Raw genomic sequence first — 12592 nt, 5'->3', positions numbered from 1 at the left:
TTATTAATACGAATAATAAGAATAAATACTGCAATATTCCATAAAAAAATAAAAATAAAAAAGATTTACCAATTTGGATTTCATGGTGACTTTAAAATCCCATTGTATAGTTATCAGCAAGCATCTGTCGTTGAAAAACAAATACTGGTTTAACTACTAGTTCTTTGTGTGTGAACATAAAATATTAATGTAAAAAATGAAATGACGTGTCTGCAATAAAGGGCTTGGCTGCAGCAAAGTGGGCCAAATAAAAAAATAAAAAATAAAAAAACAGGCATGATGTTCTCATAAACCACTTAAACAGTAATTAAATTAGATGATGTTTCATTTAATCCTACATACATGTGTCAGACATAAATATATGAAACAATTATTCATAATGGCTTTTAATGCTTCGTCCAGCTGTGCTTGTACAGTTGTGTACAGAGGTTTCAAAATCTGCCTTCATCTGGTACCATCTGACACAGCTAACCAATTATCATAATTATTCCCGGTTACCGCATCAGCCTGCGTGACATGCTCTAATTCTGGGGTTATAATAACTCCAGTCCTTTTTAGGATGGTGGTTTTGATGGGATCTCGGGCAGTTGCTATATTCTCTGTGGGAACGTAGAGTCCTCATAGTTGGCCAGGGTAGACTAATAAATTTGCTCAGAAAGCTAAACACTCTCAGTACCATGACAGGAATTCTGTCGGCTACAACTGTTAAGTGTTGACTTCCCTTAGGGTTTCCTGTTGTTGTGGATGCCGTGTTGCAATGTCATCCCTATCTTTTTCCCCTGGCAGGAAAACGGAAAGGTTGTGTTTAAAGGTTGCATTCTCTATTTAAAGATCCAAGTCCTGATATGTTTTGCCTGTATGGCACAATCCAGTTTGAGAGGTACTGTTTAACCCTTTATGGATCACATCATGTAAACATGTGATGTGTTTGAAAGTATACCACATCCCCACTCTTCTACTTTTAGTTTTGTTTGTTTGTGGTACATATACAAGGGTGAACTATTTCATAAAACAATACCTATTTCTTATAGGCAAAAGTCTCAAGAATGAGATTCTGAGTTTAAAATATTTTTTTGTATTATTTTTATTGTATTGTTCATTGACAATGACATTTTATTAAGTCATTCATAATGTTCATTAGCAATAAAATAATTACTATATGAGGTCATCCGTTATAAAAGAAAATGCTTACTTGGAGTGAAAAAAAAATGCTTTATTATAATTCTTTTTCATTTCTACATGTTACCAAAAATATATTAGTGCTGATATATCAACATCAATATAAAAGTAATCACTGATATCAATACTATTCAATGAAACCTAGACTAGGGATTTTCAAACTGGGGCCCAAAAGTTACAATATAAAAATATGTAAATAATAATAAAATTGAATACAAATTAAATGAAAATGTGATTAAAACAAACAAAAAATATATTAAAATAAATAAATAAATAACACAAATTTGAATGAATAAATAATACATCTAAAAGCACTTCAGTGAACAAAAAACATAATAATATAATTTAATTTCCCTTGGATGAGAATGATCATATTTGAGGGCATCAAAAAGATTAAAGACCCCTGACCTAGACTATGCTATGCAGTGAATATGTATCGAACCATTATAGGATTATTTATTTTTCATTTATATATGTATACTAATTTGAAAGATTAATACTGCAGATTATGCTTACCATGTTGACCTTCAAAAATGTGTCTGTTGCCATGGTAACCAAAAACTATTTCACAGAAAATAAAAGTAGGATTGAGTAAAATAGCACCTGCAAACAACAGAAATCTTTGTGTGATTTATAAATGAAACAGGATCATTTAGAGTTAAAATGTGCCTTTATGAGAGAAGTTTCCATGACAATCTGCCAAAATCATATGCTATCAAATCTGCCAAAATCTTTGTTTTTGTACATTATATGTGATGTTACAGACATGTGATGTACATTGTTGTGTAAGTGTTTAAGAAAATTCAATAAAAACAGTATTAAAAAAAAAAAAAAAAGTTTAGTTAGTAAAACTAGAGTGGTGGTTTTTAAACTATGGGTTGCGAATCGCCTTAGTGGGGAATCAACAAGTGGTTCGTACAAAGCGCAAGAATGATGGTGCGTTCATGCCATGCCAAAAATATGAAAAATACATGTTCTCAAGTTTGTTGGGTTCATAACTTGTATTTTCATATTTCTGGCACGGCGCATCACAGGAGCGTTTCCTGAACTCCCGCTCCTCAAGTCCTCACAGTCCAATTCATGAACAGATGACTCTTATGAGTCGGTTCTTTTGATGACTCGTTCAAGCGACCCACGAGTTAACAGTTTGACGAGTCTTTTACTGAATGGACTCTATCAGAGTCAAGTCTATTCACCTTTATTTCTATAGCGCTTTATACAATACAGATTGTTTCAAAGCAGCTTTACAGTGATAAACAGGAGAATGATTCAATGATACAAACAGTTCATTTTGGCTGTACTGCAGTGTCATTTTTCAGCTGAAGTCAGTTCAATGTTGATTGTTTCATTGTAAAGATCATTAATAATTAAAGCTCAGTTCAGTTCTCATCCAATAGTGTCAGTGCAGTCAAATCAATAATATTGTTTTGAATATTGTTGAGTGGCTCCTGAATAAACTCATGACTCCTTACTGAACTGCAAGTTCCATGTCAAAGCTCATTGCGTCAATGTAAGTGTGTTGTGCCACCAAGAAAGCAAAAATTAATTTTCCTTAAGGCAATGGAAATGAAGTAGGGAAAATAAGTCTTTGGGATCTAAATAAAGCCAGCGCTGGGAGGATCTGAGTGATGATCCATTGGGAATGGTCGTTGAAAAGGCATATGAGCAACGCAGTAATGGAGGATTTGTTTGCGCAGGTCTCCTCCCTGTCATTTTCTATTCTTGTATAGTAATTCGAGCCAGTTTTTCTGATTCCTCCTTGATGCAGTCAGTCTGTGCTGAAGTGATGTTGCATAACATCACAAACTCCCACAGGCCAGGAATCAGAGTCCACTGCGTGCAAAACATTAAAACGGCTAATCTTACAAGTCAATAACTTGCAGACAGAACAAATCAATAAATGAACAAGTGTTAAAGGTGTAGTGTCAATCTCAAACCTGTAAATGTTGCTTTTAAAGGGATGGTTCACCCAAAAATCTTCATTTTCTCACCCTCATGCCGTTCCAAACCTGTATGACTTTATTTTTTTCCATTGGAACACAAACAAAAATGTTTATTTATAAAATTTAAAGGGATAGTCCACTCAAAAATTTGGGTGACATTTACTCAATTCGTTCCAAACCTTTATTGCGTAATTTCTCCTGCTGAACACAAAAGTAGATATTTTAAAGAATGTTGTTAACCAAACAGTTTCGGTTCTATTTGACATTCATTGTATTGACCAAAAATGAAGTGGAAATGATTTGGTTACAGACATTCTTCAAAATATCTTAATTTGTGTTCAGCAGTATTAAAACTCAGACAGGTTTGGAACAACATGACGGTGAGTAAATTGGTGACCGCTGTCGTTTTTGGGTGGACTATCCCTTTAACTACTTCTGTATTCCATAGAAGATTGTTTTTTTAAAGACTAGCTTCTGATATGCTTTTGTTTTGTTTTGTTTTTCTGAAATGTTGAGTTTAGATTTACAAAGCAAAGAACTACTGCAAGGTCATATTGTACGAGTAATCTTTCTTTTAAGAAATATTTTGAAAGCATGCTGGGAAAACATCATTATCATTATCATCTCTTACTCACTCTCTCTCTTTTTTTCCTGCAGCCAAATACAGAGAAGAGTTCAAACTCATCATTGATCGAATTGCTGTGGTGAAATCTGAGAATGTGAGTACATGTGTTGTCAGATCATTATTGCAGAGTTTAAACTAATTAACTCCTCCCTCTGTCTCATTAAATAATCGTTAGTGCATTGTTGTGTTTGTAATGCGATCGTGTTTATTCCCTGTCCCTGAAGAATAGTCGCACAGGTCTCTATTCCCACAGTGATTCAATATTTACTCTGTGACTGGGATAGGTCTCATTTTCTCACATCAGTGCCATACCCCACACACCCTTATGATCATGGACCATTGTCCTAGACGTGTACTTCCCCTCGCAAGAGATCCTTTTTTGCAATCCCTTTTTTTCCAGCCATAAACTAGCCTTCAAAAGTTTGGGTTCAGTGAGACTTTGTGGTTTTGATAGAAGTCTCTTCTGCTCACTAAGGCTACATTTATTTGATCAAAAATACAGTAAAAACAGTAAATATTGTGAAATATTATTAATATTTGTTTTCTATTTTATTATATTTTAAAATGTAATTTATTCCTATATGATGGCATAGCTGAATTTTCAGCATCATTACTCCAGTATTACTCAGGATTCTTTGATGAATAGGCTAGAAAGTTTGAAAAACAACTTTTGTAACATTATAAAAATATTTGTAATGTCACTTTTGATCAATTTAATGGGTCTCTGCTGAATTGCTTGATTGATGCACTATTATTTTTATATGATTGTGCTAAAGAGACCAAAAATAAAAAATGTATCGTCATTTATTCAACTTTAACATTGTTCCAAATCCATATGACTTGCTTCCTTCTGTGGAGATATTTTGCAAGTGTCCAAGGTTCTCTTTTTCATATCACTCAAATTATTTTTTTTGATCTCCAAAAAGTGCAAGAAGGAGAAAAAACACAAAAAATGCCATTATCTATAATGCAAGTCTTCTGAAGGATAGCTTTGGACGTTCCACAAAATATTTCCAAAATGTGATATTTTCTCTGAGTAAATTTTGGTTAACTATTTTTTTTTAAATAACAGTATGGAGGTAATGGTTCCTTTTTTTATTTCAGGGAGAGAAATATCTCATCCTCAAGAAGAAGTATAGACAACTAATACAAGAGCGAGAGCCTTGCGCTGGCGAATCAATCAAGCAGGTTCATCCGAACCCACAAAATATGCTCCAGGTCTCTAATCCAGTGCAGAACCATAACCCAACAGCCCAGAAACAGCCAGTAATGGTGGCCTGGTGCTCAGGACCCATGATTACAGTCACAGAGGCGTCAGAACCGACCCAGACAGATAATGTGAGTGATTCTTGATTGTGATATCCATTCTGTTTCAGGGCTCCAGACTAAAGTTTGAGAGTAGTAGCACCGGTGCCAGTAAGTTCTACAGATAGTGGCGCCAGCACCTGATCTGGTATGGCTCTTGGGGGTGGGGGGGAATTTTATTCATAAAGATAATTTAATCATAAAATGACTATTGTTTTGCATTAATGAGTGCAGCAACTAATAACATTACATGTTTATTTCTTGTAAATAAATAAAGACAGCAAAGCACTGAGCTAGTTGAGATGCAGATGTAGGTAAACAGGAACATGTAAAAAAAAAAATGTATAGTGAAAAATTTAAATATTCTTTAAATTTTTTGATCATCACATTGAAAATAACATTTAAAGTGGATCAAATGTATAGCTTTGAAATGCTGGAAAAAGTGAAGCACTTGTAAGTCCTTGAAAAAGGCTTGAATTTCACTCTTAAAAGGTTGTACGAACCCTGAAATGAATCTTTTAAAAACATTAAACTATTTCTGCCACGATACCATGGTTACAGTTAGCATTAAATCCATGATGAATGTTTGTGATCTGTGGAATGAAAAGCCTTCTTTAACTTGTTGGTTCATGGCACAACGTTTCTCCTGGTTTCCATTGGTATTTGAATGTTTCCCACTAGATTTCACAGCGATAATACTGTAGCGAATTCAAATGCTTTTCAAATGCTGGAGCCCTGTTTTACTGCTCATCATAGCATTATTAAAATGGGCCTCACTGATCAGTGACCAGCAGCATTGGGGGTAACAGATTACAAGTAACATGCATTACGTAATCAGATTACTTTTTTGACGTAGCAAGTAAAGTAAAATGCATTACTTTATAAATTCGTATGTATTTAATGCATGTTTGCTTAAACATTTTTCAAACTTCTGAGCATCAAGCCTCAGCCAGGTGAGAAAAAGTAACACAAAAGCAATGTAACACATTACTTTCCATACAAAGTAAGGAGTTGCTAGTAGTAACTACCAGTGTTGGGGGTAACGAGTTACAAAGTAACGGATTACAGTAACGATATTACTTTTTTGGGTAACGAAATAAAGTAACGCATTACACTAAAAATATCGGTAACTACACTACTTTACTAGACTATAGGAACGCGCTTTCCTGCGTTACTCAAGCCGTGCTTGCCTGCGTGTAAAGCTCTGATCTGTTTAAGTGGTGCGTGCATGCCTGTGTGTGTGTGTGTGTGTGTGTGTGTGTCTGTGTGTGTGCTTGCACCGTTGTCATAGAGATCGATTTGAGTGACGTAGCTGCTGGTGCGAAGGGGAGCGGGAAATGGAGACGGAGACAGGGGGGTTTCGGCCAGTGGCGATATTCACATTACTTTCAGTTTATTGCTCGAAAGGACAAAAATATTCGCGTGAAATGCACTCTATGCCCAGGCAGCAAGTACTGGCCATCGGGACTACCGGGAGATTCCCAGTGGGCTGACGTGCCTTTTGGGCCGACATCTCATACTTTTTTTCTTTTTCTGTTTTTTTGTCGCAAGGAATGTGCAGAGAAATAGCGTGAAAAATAGACACAGGCCCTTCAAGCAGACGCTGTAAAATCATAGACTGTAAAAAATATGGACAAAGCGTCTGTGACGTCACCCATAGACTTCTGAAGAACGGTTTTGAGGCCGTTAATGGGGGGTATGGGCGGCGCCATATTTCAATACAAATGTTCAGAAAGGATAACTTACAGGTATGATGTGTTGTGTCAGATCATGGCCGAGACGTCAAATTTCAGGAATTCCACTCGGCGCAGCCTATGCTCGTTGTCAGCTGTCAATCAAGCTGTGAATCGCGCCCTTATTTGTCATACATTTTATATCTAAATACGATCTAAACTAACGAGTTAGAAAAAAATTCACCCCCCTCACAGTTGTCAGGCACTCGGAACCTATCGAAAAATACAATAAAAGTCCATGGGACCAACCTGTAAAAACATGAATTTATGCTGTGAAAACTGACATTTTAACATGGGGGTGTATGGACGATGTATTGCAGTTTTTCGCACTTCCGGGTAGGCTTCATTTTTCAGATTAGAATTTTGCCGCTTGTGTAAAATGTGTCAAAATGTTTTCTGCAGCAGCATGACCTTAATCAGCTCCCGTGGCTGATGATGAAGATAGTGAGGAGGATAAGGACAGAGATGAGAAAGTGTAGAGCCTGTGGTAAGCAGAACTAACAGTTACTTTCAAAACACTTATAGGCTTTGTCATGAGTGTAGGAACCCATTACCCAGTAACGCATTATTTCCACATCGGCATAGTTGACGATTACCGTCATTTACTATAAATTTAATGAGACGCGTTTGTAAACCATGTTTTCCGCCAAAATAAAAGCTCGATGCAGTTTCCGTCAAAATAAAAGATCATGTGATTATATCTCTTTCAAGTATAGAAATTAGTACACAACTAATTGTGAAAGTTTCCTTTATTTTTCAGTGCATTTGTTTTACAACATATGTCTATTAGTGTGCTATTATTATTATGGCCAAAATGCCAGGGCCGATTTTTTTTTGTCCCAGTCCAGCCCTGATTATGTGTCTACCACCGCGGACATTTGTCCTTTATCCTGTTGTTTGTGGATTTTACAGTGAGGCATATTTCTTTGTGCAGACATGGATATTGTTCTTTCATATGGTTTTACATGCCATTTTGTATAGGCTACATTTATAAACACTATGCGGACAGGCTAAGTGATGATAGGGCTATGATGTTTGTCCATGTATCTACATGGTAAATTAAGAAATGGGAAAGTAAAGTAATAAGTAGTGAAGTTACTTTTCAAATGCAGTAACTAGTAAAGTAATCTCATTACAATTTCAGAAGTAACTAGTAACTAATTACTTTTTTTGAGTAACTACCCCAACACTGGTAACCACTTACTTTTTAGGGAGTTACACAATAGCTTTTTAGGGAGTAACACAATATTGAAACGCCTTCGTTTTTAAAGTAACTTATTCCCTGGTGACCAGTTTCATCACATTCATGTTGTCATGAATGACACATATTGACGTCTTGTGATTTTACTAAAAAAAACATAACAGAGAAGAAGAAACGAGAAGAACTAAAGAGGAATCTGGCTGAGTAAGTTGACCGCAGTATTTCAGTAATATTTTGTGATGTGACGTAATTCCTTTAAACATAATATTTAAAGCTCTGCTTTCCAAATTAGTGAATTATTATTGTCAAAGTATGTGTCATAGTCTCAGTTAGACTAGCATGAAATGTTCGCATCAACTAAAGAACATCATAGTATAAAACTCTTGTGAAATTCAGGTCTCTATTAATCATTTTCCTGGATATCACCCAGAATCCAGTGTTTTCCTCAGACTGTTTGCTAAAGCTTTTTCAGCTGGATTAAAGAAACAGCTGGTGATAAGAGAAAGCTTGTCAAAAGCAGATAACACTGTGTTTCAGTTGCCTTATCTTTAGCTGTAGGACTTCAGCTGTTAAAAGCGTTATTTTGAACCTCATATTGAGACTTCCGGCAAGGAAGAGTATAGTAAGCATGTACAATTTAATTTTTGGAATGATTAATGGCTATTTGTTTTGCTTGGTTTCAAGATCATCTTCTTATATCTTTGAAGCCTTGAAGCATCTTTGGATCATATAACTTCATCTCCACTGACCTTGACAAAAACAACTACTGAGACTGTGCACAATGTCATTGAGTATATACAGTGCCCTCCACAATTATTGAACCCCCTGGTAAATATGATCAAAATTGGCTGTAAAAAATAAATCTGCATCGATTATCCTTGTGATCTTTCATTCAAAAAATGTGAAAAATTCTAACCTTTCATTGAAGTAAAAGAATTGAAAGTGGGGGGAAATCACATTATGAAATAAATGTTTTTCTCCAAAACACGTTGGCCACAATTATTGAAACCCTTTTATTAAATACTTTTTGCAATCTCCTTTTGCCAAGATAACAGCTCTGAGTCTTCTTCTATAATGCCTGATGAGTTTGGAGAATAACTGACAAGAGATCAGAGACCATTCCTCCATACAGAATCTCTCCAGATCCTTCAGATTCCCAGATCCATGTTGGTGCTTCTCCTCTTCAGTTCAGCCCACTCATCAGGTCAGGGGACTGAGACGGTCATGGCAGAAGCTTCATTTTGTGCTCCACAACAAATTTTTGTTTTGATTTTGATGTTTGTTTTGGATCGTTGTCCTGATGGAAGATCCAACCACGGCATATTATAAGATTTCTAGCAGAAGGCGTCAGGTTTAGATTTTTTATCTGTTGATATTTGATAGAATCCACAATGCCATGTATCTGAACAAGAAGTCCAGGACCTCCAGCAGAAAAATATGCCCACAACATTAAAGATCCAATGGTATATTAAATTGTACACATGGGGTACTTTTTATCCTTGTGTTCACCAAACCCATCTAGTGTGTTTGCTGCCAAAAAGCTCTGTTTTAGTCTCATCTGACCACAGAACCCTGTGTTGTTTGAAGATTCAGTCGTGTCTGACAATTAAATTTGCTGGAATTTGTTTTTGGATGAGCGAGGAGGGTTTTTTTTAAACCCTCCCAAACAACATGTGGGGATGTAGGGGTTGTTTGATAATTTTTTTTTTTTAGGCTTTCTGACCCTAAGACTCAACTAATCTCTGCAATTCTCCATCTGTGATCCTTGGAGAGTCTTTGGCCAGTCAAACTTTCATACTCGCCGTGCATTAAGACAGTATAGACACACGTCCTTTTCCTGTCAGATTCATAACATCTTTAGTTGGTTATAACTTCTTAATTATTGCCCTGATGGTCAAAATGGGGATTTTCAATTCTTTAGCTATTGTCTTACAGCCACTTTCTAGTTTGTGATGCTCAACAATCTTTTGCTACGCATCAGAACTATATTCTGTGGTTTTACTCATTGTGATGGATGATTAAGGGGATTTGGCCTTTGTGTTTCCTCATATTTAAACTTCTGTGAAACACGAAGTCATAGCTGGACAGTTTCATGTTCCTAGTCACCCTGGTGTACTAAAAAAGGTAAATATTAATGGGAATATACTTCAGAGATATTTTACTCGTAAAAAATTCTAGGGGTTTCAATAATTGTGGCCAACATGTTTTGGAGAAAAACATTTATTTCATAATGTGATTTCCCCCCACTTTCAATTCTTTTACTTCAATGAAAGGTTAGAATTTTGCACATTTTTTGAATGAAAGATCACAAGGATAATCGATGCAGATTTATTTTTTACAGCCAATTTTGATCATATTTACCAGGGGGTTCAATAATTGTGGAGGGCACTGTAGGTTAAAGAATTTGCATATATAGCACAACATTGCAACTCTGTCAACCTCTTAAGCATATCCATTATGAGAATCGATGACAGGGTTGTTATAGTTAACTAAAAGTAAAACTATTAAAAACATTGTTGTTAATTGAAAAAAAAGCTGAAATAAATTAATAAAATTACTAACTACTAAAAAACTAAATGATATAATACATGTAACCAAGTAGTAAAATAGTATTTTTTTAAAACAACCAAAAAAAAAAAAAAAACACATGATGATTTTATTACTAATTAAAATAAATAAAAATGAAAATATAAAAATAAATATAATTCAAAATATGAATAAAAACTATGATAGCATATAAATAATACTGGTCGATGAGTGACAGTTTCACCAACTCATGGAGCGCATACAGTTCAACACACAATAGTGTGAATTTCCTGTCAGCACTTATTTCAGCCACATTGAAATTGTGTCTAGAAACCTGTTAAACTGTATGAAAGCATGAAAGTTGCTGCATTTATCTCTGGGCAATGAAATACAATCTATAGTTTGGCTTTCCTGATCTCAGAATAAAGAGTGGATGTATTCTATAGATGTCTACTGAGAATGCATTTGTACTGTGGCTTAGAGAGCTCAACGTGCTGCTACTGAAGACAACATCTGACAACACACGTGCTGCAAATACTCACAATACAACCAAATACAGAAACACATTGCAAAAGTTCACAACGCAGCCAAATACAGAAATGAGCTCCAAATACAGAAATGAGCTGCAAATACTCACAACGCAGCCAAATACAGAAACGTGCTACAAATATTCACAATGCAACCAAATACAGAAACACACTGCAAAAGTTTACAACTCAACCAAATACAGAAATGAGCTGGAAATACTCACAATGCAACCAAATACAGAAACACATTGCAAGTTCACAATGCAGCCAAATACAGAAACGTGCTGCAAGTTCTCACAACTCAACCAAATACAGAAATGAGCTGAAAATACTCACAATGCAACCAAATACAGAAATGAGCTGAAAATACTCACAATGCAACCAAATACAGAAATGCGCTGCAAATACTCACAACTAAATCAAATACAGAAACGCGATGCAAGTACTTGCAACGCAACCAAATACAAAAACGTGCTGCAAATACTCACAACTCAACCAAATACAGAAATGAGCTGCAAATACTCACAACTCAACCAAATACAGAAACGCGCTACAAATACTCACAACTCAACCAAATACAGAAATGAGCTGGAAATACTCACAATGCAACCAAATACAGAAACACATTGCAAGTTCACAATGCAGACAAATACAGAAACGCGCTGTAAGTTCTCACAACTCAACCAAATACAGAAATGAGCTGAAAATACTCACAATGCAACCAAATACAGAAATGAGCTGAAAATACTCACAATGCAACCAAATACAGAAATGCGCTGCAAATACTCACAACTAAATCAAATACAGAAACGCGATGCAAGTACTTGCAACGCAACCAAATACAAAAACGTGCTGCAAATACTCACAACTCAACCAAATACAGAAATGAGCTGGAAATACTCACAATACAACCAAATACAGAAACACATTGCAAGTTCACAATGCAGCCAAATACAGAAACGCGCTGCAAGTTCTCACAACTCAACCAAATACAGAAATGAGCTGAAAATACTCACAATGCAACCAAATACAGAAATGCGCTGCAAATACTCACAACTAAATCAAATACAGAAACGCGATGCAAGTACTTGCAACGCAACCAAATACAAAAACGTGCTGCAAATACTCACAACTCAACCAAATACAGAAATGAGCTGCAAATACTCAAAACTCAACCAAATACAGAAACGCGCTACAAATACTCACAACTCAACCAAATACAGAAATGAGCTGCAAATACTCACAACGCAGCCAAATACAGAAATGTGCTGCAAATACTCACAACTCAAATACAGAAATGAGCTGCAAATACTCACAACTCAGCCAAATACAAAAATGTGCCGCAAATACTCAAAACTCAACTAAATACAGAAACACACTGCAAATAGCACGGACCACAACAAAAATGTTTTAAGGGAACGCCAAAAAGTAACGAACCTGGCTGGGACATGCTTTAATGTTCATTGTCTACTAGTCAGTGGTTTTGTTGATGACCTGAAAAGTGAGTTTTTTTTGTGTGTTTATTTTAACATCCTGATCGTATGTGCGTTGTG

General features: G+C 35.7%; 1 protein-coding gene and 1 long non-coding RNA gene across 2 annotated transcripts in view; one reads left to right on the top strand and one right to left on the bottom strand.

Moving 5' to 3' along the window:
* LOC309480235 (ankyrin repeat domain-containing protein SOWAHC) overlaps nucleotides 1–12592 on the top strand; it is a 30024-nt gene that overhangs the window by 1678 nt on the left and 15754 nt on the right. Inside the window, exons 2-3 of the mRNA XM_082144648.1 lie at nucleotides 3780–3841; nucleotides 4852–5085. Of these exons, the coding sequence (XP_082000774.1) occupies nucleotides 3780–3841; nucleotides 4852–5085 (296 nt within the window). The remainder of the gene's footprint in view (nucleotides 1–3779; nucleotides 3842–4851; nucleotides 5086–12592) is intronic.
* LOC309481027 lies at nucleotides 1439–3766 on the bottom strand. Its single transcript, XR_014199854.1, has 2 exons — nucleotides 2708–3766; nucleotides 1439–2675 (listed from the first exon to the last, which is right to left on the bottom strand). It is a non-coding gene; the product is annotated as an uncharacterized lncRNA (long non-coding RNA).

The sequence above is a fragment of the Leuciscus leuciscus genome (assembly GCF_965113295.1).
Source record: "Leuciscus leuciscus genome assembly, chromosome: 18".
Taxonomy (NCBI): Eukaryota; Metazoa; Chordata; class Actinopteri; order Cypriniformes; family Leuciscidae; genus Leuciscus; species Leuciscus leuciscus.
This window is presented reverse-complemented; position numbering and strand designations above follow the sequence as displayed.